This window comes from Penicillium angulare (assembly GCF_028827245.1).
Source record: "Penicillium angulare strain IBT 27051 chromosome Unknown utg000005l_segment0_segment0, whole genome shotgun sequence".
In the NCBI taxonomy this organism is placed as follows: domain Eukaryota; kingdom Fungi; phylum Ascomycota; class Eurotiomycetes; order Eurotiales; family Aspergillaceae; genus Penicillium; species Penicillium angulare.
Genome location: NW_026623164.1, coordinates 1,932,233 through 1,950,944, shown reverse-complemented (window position 1 = coordinate 1,950,944; position 18,712 = coordinate 1,932,233). Strand labels below are relative to the sequence as shown.

Below are 18,712 nucleotides of genomic sequence, written 5' to 3'. Positions count from 1 at the left end.
TAACCCCAGCTCAATATTTGGGGATGAAAATTCGATTTGTCTGAAGAATTGACAAGAGAACAGGGACTCCAATCAGTAACCTGAACGGAGGACCAAGAGGGTTTGCAGCCAGGGAGCATTGTCTGTGGGATTGGGAACACACAAACAACAGTATGAACAAGATCGCTAACAACGACCTGGTCCCACTCGACAGAGACTAGAGAACTGCCACGGAGATTATATAGTCGATCTTTAGTCCGCCACCAGGCAGTGGGGCGCAGGGCCGAAGGGGCCTGGTGACAGTTTGGAGAAATTGACTCTCATCTGTAGAAGGCAGAGAGAGAACTGCGTGAGAGGGAGATCAAGCACGGACTTGTGACTTAAGATACTGGGAAAAGCGGCCCCAACAGGGCTGCTTGACCACTAAGCCCACGCACTCATGGCTGTTTTCCCGGTAATTTCCTTACCGTTGGCCTAAAGATAGGTGGAGCACCATGCAAAGCGGTTCTTTTCTTTTCTTTTTCTTACTTTTCGTGCCTAATCACTGACGATCGTGGGACTTCACGCTTAACATACATGTCTCTCTATCTACTGCGTGGTCAATGGTTGTATTTTGACAAAAAAAGGAGAAATCACAACTACATATTATGAAGTAGCTACAACGGTCCTTGGCCCATTGCAATTTTTTGTTTTACATTTTACCACTTTACATGATAAAAAGGATCTTACCATACACGTTAGAGCCGCTCCAGTACCATGGATCAAACTAAGACTATGCTAGGATGCAATAGACCAGTAGCTGTCGATAATACCGCGGATTTATGGGATGTGGCTCAGCAAATCCCGACCAGTCGGCTTCTTGGGGAATAACCAGTGTCAATCTATCGGTCAAAAGAGGTGATAGTCCCAAATATAGGGTCTGGACCCCAGAAATCTACGCGAAGTAAGGTTGGGTTTTTGGTAGATTACGACGGCTCGGCCGGTTGTAACGGACACTTGGGAATGCAGATCAATACCAGCTGCTGAGAACATAGAACAGAAGTACGATACTCCTGTATGTCTTTGAGTCAACTGCGTTTTTTCTCTCTTTGCGGCTTTGTGCAGAAATATACGAATCATTCGGATTCAAGATTCAGGCACCTAAAGAGATATCATCCCTATCCGAATCAAACCAGCGGGCCGCACTAGGATCTTGCATGACCCGGTTTGGAGAGGGAGACACCGTGAGGAACCAGAGAGGCTCGAGGGGGATTTGGCAGATACCGGTGTGGCTTTGCCGAGTGGAGATCCCACTAGAGGCTTAAGGATCTGTGGCTCATGTATTCAATATCGTAGACTTTACTTGTTTGACTTTTTTTGGTTCCATTTTTTGTTTTTTGTTTTTTCTTCCGGTCCGCATTGGCCCATCCATGCAAGACGATCAGATATATCTGTACGATACCCGAGTCTATCCACATGGACCAAAGTAATTCTTTCAGCTGGTGTGGGGTTCATTCACTTCGACTTCACTGGTTCAGCCACTCTTCTGCTGTGGCTCATTTCATTGGGACATCGATGATCATAATAAATACCAGGAAATGCAGGTGCTCACGCCACATGTGCAATTCGATAAACCGGTGCATTTGTCCCTTTTTGGGAAGGAGTTTGGGATGTAGAATATTCACCGCGGCTAGCTTGGTTTTAAGTTGCGTTATATGTGGTAGGCCTTGCGTGTGATATTGAGGCAAAAGTTGAATACTCCTGTCTGCTACCTATCTGCTACCTATCTGCATAACGATAGCGACTCTTTCAATTGATTTGCGTCTAATAGTTGAAAATCCAATCTTTGGCATTCGGCTCAACTTTTGCTATCAGATGCTACTTGTTGTTTATTAAATTTGTTCTCAAATTCTTGAGTCATTTTTTCTGGTGGGACCATCAAAAATACTTGAAGATGATCTATCAATTCGCGCCACGCACGTAAATTTGTAAAAACATAATATAATGTATTGTTCAAAAATAATCAAAAATCGAAAATGCATCTCGTTCAAAAGGGAAATGTTGGAATGCGGCTAATCTAGTGTCCCAAAGTTGTGAGTTTACGACCATGGATAGCGCTTTCTACCTATCTCCACTGCGGTGCCAGGCAAGATACCCCCGGAATGCATGTTGATGTACGATAACGGTTTTTAAATACGAGTAGCTCTATTAAGATATCATCCAGCTAGATGAAGCCCTTTGAAGTCAGGGATACCTGGTCAAGAACAATCCCCAGCAGTTCCTGGGGTTGAGATGCACGATCTTGACTATTGTTGAACAAAATGTCACGCCACGATGTGGCTGAGTCCCGTCCATTGTCGATCAAACTCGCGCTTCACCGAAAAAAGATGATCCTTACCGCGTGGTCCACAACTTATCGAACATTGCAACTGTTCCCCCGCGAGGAGCTGGAACCTCGCCGAAAGTTAATGTAGTACAGCGAACCTACAAAATCGCCATCAAGACTGCCCCCCTTTCTTGTTTGTTTTAGTTCATTTTATTTTATTTTACTTTATTTTATTTTATTTTGTTTTATTTTAGTTCAGTTGAATTAGGTTTAGTTTAGTTTAGTCTAACTTTTGACTTCTCGTCTTCCGATAGAGCGGTTCTGTCTACATGTATTTGCCACCCAAACCAGAGAGAGGTCTGGGCAGCTCGGCCGAATGGATGCCCTCGGTCTTTAGGCTTAGATTGTACTTTCAGCTCCGAAGCTGAAGCCCTAAAGCAGTCAAATATTTGGTTCAATGTCTTTATGTACACCGTTTCTACCATTTTTCAAAAAGCCTTGTTTGCTGTCCCTTGGGGGTGGCTTTATTTTCCACTATATGACCCACTACGGGCTTGTTTAGTTGTTGGCGTATAGGAAATAGCCTCTCTACCTCCCCGAAAGTCAGTCGCTCCAGGCCCATCCGGGAGGCCTGTCAGCGAAGAATGTCGATCCAACTGCCAGGGTACTTTTTCCTCGGAGAAACTATGCGCCACCAATGGCCCACATGCTGTAATACTTTGGATCTGTGTCTCTCTCAGATAGGAGATTATCCACTTGCCAGCAAGGCTCGGCGAAACCCCTATGTAAATTCAAGTTTTACATATATTCAAGTTCTTGGAGGTTTTTTTCTCCGCACCAAAGATTATTGTGGTCTGCAATCTGCAATATCCTAGCCATAAGTTTTCTACATGGGGGGTTGGGGATAGTTAAGGGCACGCACCCTGCAAACATTGCATTGACACTCATGTTTTCGGCTTTCGAACGAATACATGGTAAAACGGAGAACATAGATCATCGTTCTCCGGATGCAAGTCATGTAACACTGTGTGGGCCAATGAATTTAGGGTTGACAAATCTTTGTGCATAGCGGGGTTGTAACATGCATGGCCTTGACGTATACATATCCCGGTACTCGAGCTACTCTAAGCCAGATAATCAGGGTTCACTTAACAAAAGGTTTGAGCATGGTTGTGTAGCATCATAGGGCTTTGGACTATCGGACCATGCATCCTTACTATTTGGTATGCAGTGCGGTCTAGACTTGAGTAGATCCCTTGAAATAGGATTCCGATTTTGAAGTCCTAAAGACATACATACCCCTTCATAATAAGAATATTGGGAGGACTTGCGGGATCCTATGACTGTCACTTCTTGAGGTGCATTAAGAGGATTTAATTCATGCGCCTGTTTTCAAGAACCGGGATATTAAACATGCGGTGTAACACGGGTCAGAAATGATGTGTGGGGATGAATCATGTCTGGCATTATTTAAAGAAAAGGACCAGTTGCCTTCTGCAGCTCATAGGTGACCCTGTTCACGAAGACAATGGGTACCCACTGTTCCTGACCGGGAATGTACACCCGGTAGATTCTTGAACGGTGGCTGGCTGACGTGGCTGCTGTCATTCCCCCTTTAGTTAACCCTCTCTTCTACTATTGGGGTCTAATTCTGGCTCATTCGCTCTCGCTTTGGTTCATTCATGGAAAAGATCTCCTACTTGCATAACCTGGAAACTGGGAAAGAATGGATCTCTCTCAAATGGAGATTGGTGGCGCTGAATTTACATACAACCGTTCCTTGGTCCATAACGCCCCCCTTTTTTTAGCGAGCTGCACGACGCCCGTTCTAGATAATATCCGTCCCCAGCCCAACTGTGGGTCGCCGATACTACCACCGAGTGAGCACCGAAGTACTCGTACTTATGTCCTGGACACCCAGTAGTCGCACACGACCAGGGGCTTGTACATAGATTTGGTGTGCAAAAAATGTAATCTAAACCCTTCCTCTATTATGTTCATCTACCGCCAATTTTCTGCTTCGCTTCACGGACCATCGTGTCTAGACTCTCTGGGGGTGCGGATCGGGTTGCAGATCAGGTGGCCCCAATTGGTTGTTTTGCTTCCCGCTTGGATCACATAACGGCCTTCCTGTTGAATCTGATATCAGATCTCCCTTCGGAGTCGCCGTTACGAGCCAAGGAGCAGGTTCCACGGATACATCAAGTTTTTTTGAATTTCTTTTTTTTTTTGACTGCCGATCGGTGCAAGATCCCTATTCTCTGCGGAGTACGGTGACGGAGCCGAAGTAAGAACTCAACAAGCAGTAATTGTACTATGTTTATGTTTTTTTTTTCATTCGACTGATTGAATCTGTTGTAATCCGTACTCCCCATACAATTAAGTATATAAACCATCAATTGCGCTTAATATATTTTGTTGTAACCAGCGATTGGGCGACTCGAACCTTCAAAGGAAGCATGGACTGTGCAAACAGAAGATCAAATTTATTGCATGATGCTAGATATGGTAAAGTCATCCTTGGACAGGGCCAAAACTATAGAGCACTTTAGAGAAGGTGAATGACCATTTTGTCTACAGATTTCTTTGTGGGGCTGCCAAAATCTTGGAAGGTTTGGCCCAGTAAGCACACTGTTAGGGCTGTGGATTACTGCGCCACAATGGGTACATATATGTGGCGCATGAGCCCGTGTTTGCGGCTGAGAACCCTCTGACGCATGATGAACGCATCATTACGACCTCGGGAGTTGGTTAACGCCGAGTATCGATCTATTTCCAATATAGTAACAATGCAGTGTCTTATTTTGTTGCCTCAGGCATCCAGGACCACCATATGTTAACTAGTTACACGTGGCTTTGATAATTATCACATGTCAGCCCCCTATTTCAGGCATCAAGGCACTAAATACTCTCCGGTCATGTGCTCTGTTGCTTCCAAAATGCTACTAATTTTGATATATTGAGATCACCCCGCAACTGTGGACATCTTGATCTTTTTTATAGATCTTTGACCAAAATAATTGGTCACTCTCAACCTATCAAGAGTTCGCCACCACTAAACCTCCTAAAATATCGGGGTTACCTCCCTGAATGTCACCAAAAGTACTTCTCGGTTTAGCACAATACTCTTTCGTCCCGTGACCATCGTTCTCGTGACTTTTAGTCACTTTCTCGCATGTTCTCATCAACATTCAGTCTTGCAGCCTTTTGCAAATCCAGCCAAGCTTCATCGAGGTTTGAAATAGATCAGCAATCAAACTAATCCTCCCAAGAAAGCAAGACAGCTCTAATCCACCATCGGGTCCGTGTCCCCACTCCCAACCAAAAAGGCTCCGCTGCATTAGCCCGTCCGCCCACGGCTGATCACTCTGAATCCGGATCACACCCGTCAAAAATCTGTCTTGCACCGAGTCCAGCTCCGTCAAAGCAGCGGGCGATCGTGTTTTGAGCACCCCTGGCCTATCATTGTCATCTAAGCCAATCATCACTCGCTATTTCCTGTTATTTTATATTGTCTAGATCCCTTCCCATCCACACACGTTTGCCCATTTGCCCGGCCCATCCCTGGATTCCCGCCAGTCAAGAAATTGCGTCCAGTCCTTCGCTCGTTCGTCTGTGCGGCGCGTGCGTAATCGACCACTGATTCCCTGGTCTTTTTGGATCATTCAAAGGGCAAGAAAAAGACCCCCGTCCTCGCAATAGGAAGGATTGACTGCGGGCCAACTTTGAACGCCCTGACCCCCCTTTTAACGCCAATAGACCACCTTCGTGATGGGCACGCCCTTTTATGCAATGGACCCTAATACTGGCTATCCCGCTGGCTATCCCGTGCCGACGCAGAGTCCCCAAAACCAAATGTCTTTCTACCCAAATCAGATACCCCAACAGTTCCCCCAGTCCAAGGCCCCGTCACAGCCTGGACAACAGCAACATTCCTTTGGCAATATGCCAATGCAGCCAGGAGTTCCTGGTGGAGCTATGATGCCTTCAGGCTTTCCCCAACAGAGCACTGGTACGTTAACCAATCCCCCTTCCCCGTTCTTTGTTGATTTTTTTTGTCTCCTTTTTTTGTGCCCCATATGTCATAATCATGTACATTACAACGGTCGCCTGCCCATGCGGGCTACCCTTGTTCTTTCCCAGTGGCATGCCTTTGACATCCACCCTCAGTGTACTGCACCAGGCGCGACATGTTGGCCCTGAGTGTCTGCAACGCGAATGGATCCTCCCGCTAGATGGCGTCCGCCATGCTCTGAAACGTTCCTTGGCACCTAGATGCTCTGATTCGTTTACTTGTTTCCTCTCCTCTTTCTTTCTTCGTCTGCCTACATGAACACTTCTCTCTTCTCTCTAATCTATGTCGATGCTTATCACAAATGGAAATCAGCCCGCTAATATAACCCCAGCACAAATGGAGAATTTCTCTGCACCTTTTAATCAACCTACTATGCCCGCAAACATGGGCCAATTTTCTCAGCCCACCCCTGCCACGAACACACCCTCCACGGTTGCGCAAACATTCTCTCATAACATGGCTTCCCTCAACGCAAACAACTTGCTCGTCAATCAGCAACGGGCTCAGATGAATTCCTCCCAGCCGGCGCAACCAGGTACCCCAAACCAGGGCCAAAATCAAACTCCAGGACTACCCCAGGGTCAAATGCAAGGTCCATCCCAGGCTCAACTACAAGCGCAGGCGCAGGCAGTAGCACGGGAAAAGGTTCGCATGACGACGCTTCTCGAGATCAACTCAACCTTGTTGGAGGAAATTGGAAATCTACAAAAGGCGGGTAAAACAGGTTCTGTCTCGAGCGCAGATGGGGCAACCCCTCCTCAGAAACCAAGCCAGGAGTATATTGATTGCATGAGACGGCTGCAAGCAAACCTCTCATATCTCGCGGCCATCACAGACAAGCAAAAAAGGCTACCAGCCCCAGCGATCTTGGCCCCACCTCCAAGCTTACCCGGCCTTAATGAATTATATCAGAAATTAAATGAGCTTTTCCCTCGATCGGGCCAGGCTCCCACACAGCGCTTTAGTCCCGCGATGATGCAGGGTAACGGTGGGCCTAGCCCTTCCCCGATGCCGGAGCAAGTCGTCTGATGACCCGAGGTCTGTGTGTCTATTATGTGGATGTGGGTGTAGGAAGTCAATTATGACGGTCTTTTTTGGGCGTGGGATGAGATTTTCTGGTTTCCACCCTCCCTTTATTTCCGATGCCATAGCTTGATCCTGTTTGATCCCTACGATCGCCCAGTCAGACGGACCACCATGACAAACTATGGCGTCCCACTGTCTCGATCAGTTTGAACAACGGCGCCTCCCGTCTCGAGGAGCCCCGCCCTGACTTACGCCACTGAAGCTCGGCTTATGAACATTGTATGGTCTTCAACGTGAAAGCTGGGCGCACTCTGATGTCATGAGTACCAGTGTGGTTTTTTGGCTTCATGGGATTTCGCGAAGAGGAGAAGAAGAAGAAAAAAAAAAAGAGGGGCGCAAGGAAATACAACGTATTTGGAGGCATATACACCTGGGCCAAGGGATTTTTTCCCCGATGAACGCTATCGGACGTCGTAGATATTCTTGAATTTTTTTTTGTTTTACAGAAGCGATCAAACCAACTTTTGGACATGTTCAATACCTATCTATGATCTATTTAATTTGACTCCCCTCTGTTTACACCCCCTCCCATTCCAGCATGAAATAATCCTGTATACGCATGGAAATGCCACTAGCACTGTCGATCTACTTCTAGGCGCGTGGCCCAGGCATGGGATCCGATCGTGTGAACGGGTGCGCCCGCCAATCAGCTGGGCTCCTTTTCTCTCCGCCTCATCTCCCGAAGTCTGCAATCGCGAATGTCTTGGGGCAGAAGGAGCTTCCCAAGGTTGATTACTACTGCTTCTGCTGTGGTGCATTGGCCGATCAGTCTCGCTCCAGCTCGATCTTTGACATATTTCTTTCATAATTCACCTGACCACCGCTTTTTTAACTCCGCCACCCGTCTGTCTTTCCCCCAAGTTCCTTCGTCACTCCAAGCTTCCTCCAACTCTCGACGTCCCTCTCTTACAAACTACATCATGGATGCGAATGGAGATGCTGGTGCCAAACGGAAGCGCACCTCTGTGTCTGCTGCGGCTGAGCGCCCCTTGAAACATTTGAAGCCTGAAGGATCGGCCTTAACACCTGGGGATGCAACCCCGGCCAATGGAACCGTGTATGACGTGGAGGAAGAAGACGATGCTGGTCGCATGCTTCCTGTTGCTACCGCACAGGCTGACTCGCCGGAATGGCAGGCCACCATTGAGGCCGTTGTGAAGAGTGTGGTCTCAATTCACTTTTGTCAGACCTGTTCTTTCGACACAGAACTATCCATGAGCAGTCAGGCTACTGGCTTTGTTGTGGATGCAGAGCGAGGATACATCCTGACTAACCGTCATGTTGTTGGTGCTGGACCATTCTGGGGATACTGTATTTTTGACAATCACGAAGAGGTAAGTTGGTAGCACCACGGAATGAAAGAGACAGAAGAACAAGGGCAAAAGTGGCAAAAGAAAAGAAACACCGCTGACTCCCATGGTTTCGATAGTGTGACGTTCGCCCTGTATATCGAGACCCCGTACACGATTTTGGCATCCTTCATTTCGACCCGAAGAAGATTCGATACATGAAGCTCACAGAGCTGAAGCTTCAGCCGGATGCAGCTCGAGTTGGCACAGAGATCAGGGTAGTCGGTAACGATGCAGGAGAGAAGCTGAGTATTCTTTCTGGTGTGATCAGTCGATTGGATCGCAATGCACCTGAATACGGCGAGGGATACAGTGATTTCAATACCAATTATATTCAGGCTGCTGCTGCTGCCAGTGGCGGTAGTTCAGGAAGTCCAGTCGTCAATATCGATGGCCATGCCGTTGCTCTACAGGCGGGTGGCCGAGCGGATGGCGCTGCAACAGATTATTTCTTACCTTTGGATCGCCCACTCCGCGCTCTGGAGTGCATTCGCCAGGGCAAGTTTGTCACTCGAGGTACCATTCAAACACAGTGGATCCTTAAGCCATTTGATGAGTGCCGTCGTCTTGGACTGACTCCCGAGTGGGAGGCTGCTGTACGCAAAGCTGCTCCAAAAGAGACAAATATGCTTGGCGCCGAGATTATCCTACCTGAAGGTCCCGGTGATGGGAAACTAGAAGAAGGTGATGTTCTGTTGCAGGTAAATGGCGAACTTCTGACTCAGTTCGTTCGCCTCGATGACATTCTGGATTCCAGCGTGGGCCAGAAAGTCAAGCTGCTGGTTTCAAGAGGTGGTGAGGATGTCGAGGTTGAGTGTGAGGTCGGTGATCTGCACGCAATCACCCCAGACCGGTTTGTGACAGTTGCTGGGGGCACCTTCCATGATCTGTCCTACCAACAATCACGTCTCTATGCCATTGCCACCAAGGGTGTATATGTGTGTGAGGCCGCAGGTTCCTTCAAGCTAGAAAATACCCTTTCCGGATGGATCATCGATTCTGTCGACAAGCGACGGACTCGAAATTTGGATGAATTTGTAGAGGTCATGAAAACCATTCCCGATCGCTCACGGATAGTCATCTCGTATCGCCATATTCGTGATCTACATACCAGGGGCACTAGCATTGTCTATATTGATCGTCACTGGCATCCAAAGATGCGGTTGGCGGTTCGTAATGATGAGTCTGGAATCTGGGACTTCTCTGATCTCGCCGATCCCATCCCGGCAGAACCTCCAGTGCCACGGAAGGCAGAATTTATCCAATTAGATGGTGTAAGCCAACCTGCTGCAGCTGAGATTGTCCGCAGCTTTGTGCGTGTCTCGTGTACGATGCCCCTCAAGCTTGATGGATATCCTCAGGCGAAGAAAACGGGCTTTGGACTGGTGATTGATGCTGAGAAGGGCTTGGTGGTTGTTTCACGGGCCATCGTTCCTTATGATCTTTGCGATATCAACATTACCGTCGCTGATTCGGTCATTGTCGCTGCCAAGGTCATCTTCTTACACCCGCTTCAGAATTACACCGTCATTCAATATGACCCCAGTCTTGTCCAAGCACCTGTACAAAGTGCCCGACTCAGCTCGGAATTCATCAAGCAAGGACAAGACACTCTATTTGTTGGTTTCAATCAGAACTTCCGCATTGTGGTCGCTAAGACCGCCGTTACGGATATCACGACCGTTTCCATTCCCGCTAATGCTGCTGCTCCTCGGTATCGGGCGATCAACTTGGACGCTATTACTGTCGATACCGGACTGAGTGGCCAGTGCACAAACGGTGTTTTGGTCGGCGAGGATGGTGTGGTGCAGGCGCTATGGCTAAACTACCTTGGAGAACGCACACCCAGTTCTCACAAAGATGTAGAGTATCATTTGGGATTTGCCACACCCTCGCTTCTCCCTATCACCCAAAAGATCCAGCAGGGCGTCATCCCCAAGTTGCGCATCTTGAACATGGAAAGCTATGTCGTTCAGATGAGTCAGGCCCGTATCATGGGTGTCTCTGAGGAGTGGATCCAGAAGGTTGCTGAAGCTAACCCATCGCGTCATCAACTCTTCATGGTTCGCAAGGTTGACTGTCCACCGGCCGGTTTCACATCTTCTTATGATAGCTTTAAGGAGGCAGATCTTATTCTCACTCTAGACGGCCAACTGATCACTCGTGTTTCTGAGCTAGATGTGATGTATGAGAAGGAATTCTTGGATGCATTGATTGTGCGAAACGGTCAAGAGATGACTATCCGTGTTCCCACGGTCCCAACAGAGGACTTGGAAACTGATCGCGCCGTGGTCTTCTGTGGGGCTGTCCTGCAGAAGCCTCATCATGCTGTGCGACAACAGATCTCTAAGCTTCATAGCGAAATCTATGTGAGCGCCAGGGTACGTTCGATCTCTCCAAGCTACCTATTTTCGTGGTAATCAGCAATGTTACTGACAATATTCACAGAGTCGTGGCTCACCTGCCTACCACTACGGGCTCGCACCGACCAATTTCATTACAGCCGTTAATGGCACCCCAACCCCCACACTTGACCTCTTCGTCGAGGCAGTGACCAAAATTCCGGACAACACATACTTCCGTCTTCGTGCAGTCACTTTTGATAATGTTCCTTGGGTTGTCACCATGAAGAAGAATGACCATTATGTGAGTACCGCGTTTCCTGCCCTGATCCCGCAATGACTGCTATGCAGCACTGGCTAACAATAATCACCCCCAGTTCCCCATGTCTGAATACTTGAAGGATCCCTCTGTCGAAGCTGGTTGGCGCACGATCTCCCACGGTAAGCCTGAGGACAAATTGGGAGTTGCACCAGACGCGGCGAACCTCAATCCGGATGCGATGGATGAGGGTATGGAAGGAGGAGGAAGCGATATGGAACCCGATATGGAATAAATAAATAGTTTCCTTGTGCATGTTGAGGATCTTTTTGTATAGTATTTATTTTCACGGCGTGAGGTCGATCTGAGCTTTGGATTTTTCAATGTCTTGGAATTTATATTTTTATTTGTCTTGATGTTGACTTCTTTCATCTGACTTTTCTTTCGTCGTAAGAGTTGGATTTTACTTGTCTTAGTAGGCATTCAAACTGATAATCTTAAAATGGACATAGCTGACTTGAAACGCGTACGTTCAATCAGTATATTTAAGATGGTGGTGCTTTGACCCCTGCAACAAGGTTCATATGTCAACGTGGGAAAATCGTGGCACCACACGACGATACTTTCTAAGGCTCCAAGCAGGGAGTTCAATGTTCTATGACATGACTGGAATACAGTTGGAATACTAGCTGCTTACACTAATTCCGTTAGTACATCCATAGATAACAGGCAAACTAGTACACACCAGGTATATTACCACGTTTTTCTCTGTTATGTAGGTATTGACAAAGTTAGTAGATAATTCCAAGGTTAGCAATACATACTAGAAATATAGCCAAACACTTTCAAATGAATAAAAAGGACTCCTCCACCGATCCATTCAATCAAATCTGTAAATCTCGAAAAGCATCAAGATCATTCCTTTCAACCGAAATATCAACTGCATGATCATGCCAATGGTGCGTTCTTTTCGTCTGCATCTCACGCAACGATTACCCAATATACCGACAACTATCGAAATCAACGCGTCCCGTCTTCGTCAACCATAATATTTGCAGGATTGATATCATTATGAACAAGACCAAGGGAGTGAAGATGTTTTATCGCCGCTACAATCCCTTCTAGGCTGCTTTCATATTCAAGTTCGTTTGCACTAGTACCCGTCCGCTGGAAAGGAACATCTTCTTGTTCAGGCGAGGATTTACCGTCTTGAGTAGGGATTTGTTTGGGTTCTTGGAGATCGTGGAGTGTCTTTGGGGAAGTGAATCGATTTGTTCACTTTTCAGAATATAGTATGTTATCTTGTCGAACGTAGACCTTGACATAGGAAAACTTGCATTTTGCCATCGATCTTCTTGAATGCTTCATTTTTCTGATTGATATCCATACTGCTAGATGTAAGCTGTGTTGGCGAGAGAAAGATGAATGTTGACTTTAAAGGTGTTTGGCCACAGGGTGACTTCGCAAGTAAGACTGACAGGGATCATACTGCACAATTTTATTCAAGTTTCGTCGCGATCACTAGTATGTGGAAGTATCAAAGGTAGATAGATTTGTGCATGTCCAGGTGGATACTACTACTACTACTACTATAACATATATAACCCGGCCGCACCTACTATTTCGAAGCCGCGGGAAAGAACCCCATACTTAGGACTAGTACCTAGTTCCAGATTAACCACGGTCCAACACTAAAAGCATGAATTAGATCGTGCATGTTATTGATGAATGCATGACAAGAAAAAAAAGACTCCTCGTGGACACAAATTGGAAGGTTGATAATGGAAAAAATAAGATCAAAAGATAAAAAAGAAATGCATCATCCGTGAATCGAACACGGGCCTCGTCGATGGCAACGACGAATTCTACCACTAGACCAATGATGCTAGTTGATGTAAGGGATTCGGTTTGTGGACATATGAAGCATGATAAGCCGACCCCCTTTTAACCAGGGCTCGGCTTCTTGGTGCTTGTGTGTGTTTGTGTGTCCGTGTAATTGTTTATTGTCACAGCTACAAGCCACTTCAGCCGAAGCCTCCGCGCGAGCTAAGATCTCCCTAGGGATATAAGTGACATGCTAAGCTATGGAATTAAATACAAAGCATGACCACAGAAAGCCAACCTAGCCTCAGAAGGGCGTGGTCCCCCAACCGTTCATCGTCCAAGAAGGGGTGCCAGGTGTCCGTCTACACACTTCGGACACCTGCCACCAAAAAAAAAGAACCCGAGGCGGGAGTCGAACCCGCAACCTTGAGATTAGACTGCATTCTTGTTAGTGATGGGCGCGGTGCAAAAGGAATTTTTAGTTACTGACAGTCTCACGCGCTAGCCATTGCGCTACAAGGGCTTAATCCTGTATTGACATCAAGTAATATATCTTTGCTGATATCCACTGCCCAGATTAAACTAACACTGTAAAGCTGGAACTGATTATACCGATTTGGGTATTCAATAGACTCAAGTTCAATTAAACCATATACACCGATGGATGCTTCATATGCCGCTGTAGTCTAAAAGATCAAGACTGGCAAATAAAAATACAAAACGCCAATAAATCATGAGGGAATCCTTTCCCTCTTCCAAAACGCCAATGCCCAAGGAACCTGGATTGAATAACCCAAGAAACAACGCCTCAACTGCCGACCGCTGCTGTTCAAAAGTACACCCAGATTGTTCTATCGATCTCGTGATCCCATGTCAATTAGCTAGCTATTAAAGGACCACCCACCATCCATGCGTAGTCGTTGTCGATCGGCTACATCTCTTCGGATTTCCTCTTGTGTAAGCCCGTCTGGACCAGACCAGTGAGCACTGCTGGTTCGCTCGCGGTATTTCTTGATCTTCTTGTCTCCCTTGAAGGTTTCTTCTAGGGAGAATGGTGCGATTGGCCCGAAGATTGAGTCCACTTCCATTCCGTCCTGTTGTCGGAGCAGATCTTGAAGTTCCTTCGGTTGTGCCCACTGGGGAACTGGGAACATCTCGGAGTCTGAGTCATCCTCATCCTCGCTATCGGTGGCAATCTCTGGTAGGTGGATACTGTCACCGTTAGGATACTTGGGCGACGGCTTGGCTGGGCCCGGAGTGCGTTGGGAAGAGGCCTGGGCAGGGGCCCTGTGTGCTGCTGGGGGAGGTGCGTGGTTGGGTTCGGCGAAAGGAATCTTGCCGTGTGCCAGCTTGGACATATCCATTGGGTGACCAGGGCCTGGTCTCTGAGGTTGACCGGCCTTCAAGATAGATGAACCTGTCTGAATGCCAGACTGACCGAACATGGAAGGCTGTTTATAATCATGTATTGTTAGTAACCATATATTGGATATAGATGGGGCAAGGGGAAAGGAAGAGTGCATACCTTTCGAATGGTGCTGGGTTGGCGAATTGGACGGGCCGATGCCTGTCGCACAGCTTGCCCTTGATTGTACTCATCCTCAGTCTTTCGACGCTTAGCTTCACCAGAAGGCTGGACATTGCTAGGCTTAGAGACGGCTGCTCGGTGGCCGGCCTCATCGTCCATATTTCTCTTGGGCGGCTTAGCAGGATTAGCAGCTGGTGGGTTGATAGGTCGTCCATAAGGTTGTTGAGAACCCAGACGCGAGGCAGGTCGGGCAGGGTCTTGCCGCCGAGCATTTTCCATTCGCCAATTCTCAATCGCCGCTTTGTTAGCGGCCCTCTTGGGATCGCCTTGAGCAGATTGTTCCCGACGCTCGCGTTCGGCCCCGGCACGGCTTTCAGCTTGTCGGCGAGCTTCCTCTTGCTGCTGCAACTGTAAAGCTCGCTTTCGTTCTTGCTCTCGCCTCTGCTCTTCCTTCTTACGTGCATCACGCTCCTCTTGTTCTCGTTTCTTCTCTTCCTGCTCCCGTTTTCTTTCTTCCTGTTCGCGCTTTCTTTCACTTGCAAGCTGGGCCTTTCGCTGGGCCTGAGACTGTGCTTGAGAATGAGTTGAGACGGAGCTCTTGAAACTGCTTGTAGACGAAGTCGTATGCAAGGAGTTATTGCTGGGCTTCTTTTTCAGAGTGCTCTGCTTGGATGCAGGCGTGGGGGCAGGGGCGTTCATTTCCTGAGTATTAGTGTTGGTAGAAGTAGAGGAGCCCAGTGTCATTCCGCGGGGAAGAGTACTGCCAACACGCACGGAAAGAGGCTGAGGTTTCGGCTTTTGCATAGGCTCGCGAGTTGGTCTTGGGCGTCGATCATTCTGCTTCGATTGGGGCATGGCAATTCTGGAGCCTTCATGAGCAGATTCAGGGTCACGGCTTGGTTGTCGCAAGTGCGAGGTCTTGTAGGTTGTTCGTTCCTCTGGCTCCACAGATGACCTTTCTTGAGCTGCTTTCAATTGAATAGCGCGCTGCCTCTCCTGTTCCCGCAGCTGCTCCTGACGCGATTCTTCGCGCTGTCGCTCCTCAAGCTCCCTCAGGCGCTGTTTCTCCTCTCTCTCTGTCGAGCTACGAGTTCGTCGGCCTTCCTGTCGTGGGGGAGTGGCCTTGCGAGGCTCGGGTGCTGGAGATTCATTTTCAACATCGTGTTCTTCTGTACTCGCCCGTTCCTTGACACGTGGTTGCTCGGGAGAGGATGGTTCAAACTTGGTGGAACTTCCAGTGCTTGTGAACAGTCCCTTCGCGCTCTTCATAATTGACTGTAACCTCATCTTTGAAGCGCTGAGTGGGCCATCATAGCGCCGAGGCGATCCGGTCGGGGTGGTAGAAGCTTCCGTGTTCAGAATGGATGTAGAGGCGCTCTGTTGATGACCATGAGGCCGGGGCGAGGAGAATATAGAATATGAAGATTTGGGGCGTTCTGGCTCAGCTGACTGTTTTTCTTGCGCGGCAGAAGTGTCTTTCTTGCCCACATTGAGATTCTCCATGACATCCGCTGTTTTACTCCTTTGGAGAGTAGACGTTTGGGGAATCCAGTCTTCCTCTCCACCGGTCGCACGTTCTGAGGTTGGAGGAGTTTCACGAGTTTCACGAGTTTTGGAGCCAGAAGTCTCGTTTCGCGCATCTGGTTTAGAAGCAGGTAGATCTGGGTAAGCAATTTCCTTGGCAGATGCCAGACCTGCAGCTGGGGCTGCAATGGACTTCTTTGGCCGTGATGGTTGTGCCTTTCCAAGCATGCTAATTCTTTCGTGAAGACTCTGGGTTGATTTGGTGCTGTGCAATTTGCTAGCCTGCTCTGCATCCATATCATTGCTGGTATCCTTCTGTTCATCAACATCCATGGAATCAGCGGCATTGATGTTTTCATCTGATCCGACCTGGGTCGTTCTGTTCCCTCCAGTCTGTCTGCCCAAGTAGCTGAGTCGACCGGTGCCGCTCAGCTTTGGAAGATCAATGTGGCTGGTACGAGATAGCCGCGAGCCTCCAATGCTCTTTGTAAGAGGCTCACGCGCTGGAAGAGAGGCAAAACTCAGACTGCTTTTTCGAACAGGCAGACGTTCGGGAGTAGAGTTGTCGGAGGGAGACCCAATATCATCGAAGTCCAAGACAGTGTCTTCCTTGTAATTATCTTCCAGCTCAGTATCTTGATCTACAGAGTCCTGGATACGAGTGGATTTGGTAGTGGCGACAGGTTTCTCAGGTGAAGATTGAGGGTTCGACGAAGGTTCGTCATGAACTTCGGGTTCTGGCGAAGTTGTCGGCTTCGCAGGCGGGTTTTGTTTGGCCCCAGTGGCTTTGGGTTGAGATTTAGTCTTGGGTGTGGGCGTGGAGCCTAGTTCAGGTTCAGGTTCGGTTTTCTTAGAAATCGCGTTCTTCGGTGTTGCAGTCTGCTCTTGTGTGGGAGTCGGGTCCATGTTCGTGGGATCAGCAGTTTCTCCACGGGCGCGAACATCTTCTTGGGCGGAATGGAATGAATCCTCGGCTGTTTGAAGACTCATGGAAAAATTGACTTGAGTAAGTGAGGCTACTTGTTCATCCACCTCCATTGGTTGTGTGGAAACTTGCGTGTCTGGCTGTGTAGCGGGCTGTGTATCGGAAAATACCATGTCGTCATCTTCCATGCCATGATAACCCGAGTCAGTGTTGTATTTCTGGAAGGAGTTGAGATTTTGGCTGAGATCTGGGTATTGAGGTTGTGGCTCCTTCTCTGTGTTCTTGGGGCGGGGAGAAGCGGACGCAGAAGCAGAAGCGGCTGTCGCTGTAGTTTTGGAGATTACGCGATGAATGAAGGGACTCGGGCTGGCCTTGTTACCGGCTTGTTTATGAGTGGAAGAGAAGATCTCGCTCAGAGGCTGTTGAGGATCAGTTAGCTTGGCAAGCAACAACCGCCGGAAGACAACACGGGTCAGTCTCACCACTCGGCTTTCCTCCACCACATTTCGCTTCCGTGCGGTGCGAGGTGTCTTGCCTCTCATTTTGCCAGGTGTTTTGAACACATCGGTGAAGTTACTGGGCATGAGATCAGCATCAAGTCCATTATCTTCTATGTGTTTGGTTAATCGAAACTCACGATTGACCATTCGAGAAGATCTCAGACATGTGTTCATTTAACCAGTCCATCTCATGGCGGACAGGGTATTCGACCTCTTCCATTTCCTGCTCGACTAGCTCCGCCATATTTTCTTTCTCTGCCGCGATCCATGCGGCAGAACCAACGGGCTTTTGAGCCCTCGCGCCAGCCGCGGCCATGATGTAAACAACGCGCCGAGGGCGGGGGAATTAAGAGAAAGATTGATTGGTACGGGTTTGCGATAAAATCGGAGTAGGCGAGTAAGGTTGATTAGTTATAGTCCACCATGGGTGTATTGTATGGGGAGGAACCAAATGCGTTGAGTAACGAGGAAACAAACAGAGTGTGTCGTGCCGGTAGTGTTGGTCGTGCGTAGTGCGGGAAATCGACTTGCACAATCAAAACAGACAACCCGATTGGGTAACGCGTAGGTCACGTGTACGCATAACTATACAGTGGAGATCGAGAGGGCGATCGACTAAGAAGGAAATATAGTAGTATATGCTATCTTTTGATCTCTATTGTCTCTAATAGGGGATTATTTCATTTATACAAGATCGATAAAATTGAGATTCAGGAGATATTCTAGCTGTTTAGAGCTCTTAGTAGAGCTGCATATTGGATTTCAAAGCTGATGGGTTCTTTTAAGAACCCATGGAGAAAGTAGCAGCCTTGGAAGTTACGGTCTGTATTGTAATCTATTCCCCTTGAATGAAAGAGTGTAAGAGTCCAGACCCAGGGTACATAGGCCCTAGCGAGCTAAAGTATGGTCAAGGCAGAGGTGCAGGTATGGTGCGATTGGGCCGAGATACCGGACCATCAGCAAGCTACAGTAGGAAGGCCCCCACTAGTAATGAAAGCCAGTAAAGGAGTCGTTTT

General features: G+C 48.0%; 3 protein-coding genes across 3 annotated transcripts; 2 read left to right on the top strand and 1 right to left on the bottom strand.

Moving 5' to 3' along the window:
* Positions 1-6,695: 6,695 nt before the first annotated feature.
* Positions 6,696-7,388, top strand: N7478_008067 (uncharacterized protein; the record flags this gene model as incomplete). Its single annotated transcript, XM_056924281.1, has 1 exon — positions 6,696-7,388. The coding sequence occupies one exon, from the start codon at positions 6,696-6,698 to the stop codon at positions 7,386-7,388; it is 693 nt and encodes a 230-aa protein (XP_056777007.1).
* A 977-nt stretch (positions 7,389-8,365) lies between these two features.
* On the top strand, positions 8,366-11,690 carry N7478_008066 (putative nuclear serine protease HtrA2/Nma111; the record flags this gene model as incomplete). The annotated part of the gene is made up of 4 exons (XM_056924280.1): positions 8,366-8,779; positions 8,875-11,175; positions 11,243-11,440; positions 11,514-11,690. 4 exons carry the CDS (start codon positions 8,366-8,368, stop codon positions 11,688-11,690), a joined length of 3,090 nt encoding a protein of 1,029 aa, XP_056777006.1.
* Positions 11,691-14,100: 2,410 nt separating this feature from the next.
* Positions 14,101-18,012, bottom strand: N7478_008065 (uncharacterized protein; the record flags this gene model as incomplete). The annotated part of the gene is made up of 4 exons (XM_056924279.1): positions 14,101-14,670; positions 14,745-17,615; positions 17,679-17,772; positions 17,834-18,012. The coding sequence occupies 4 exons, from the start codon at positions 18,010-18,012 to the stop codon at positions 14,101-14,103; spliced, it is 3,714 nt and encodes a 1,237-aa protein (XP_056777005.1).
* Between the last annotated feature and the right edge of the window lie 700 nt (positions 18,013-18,712).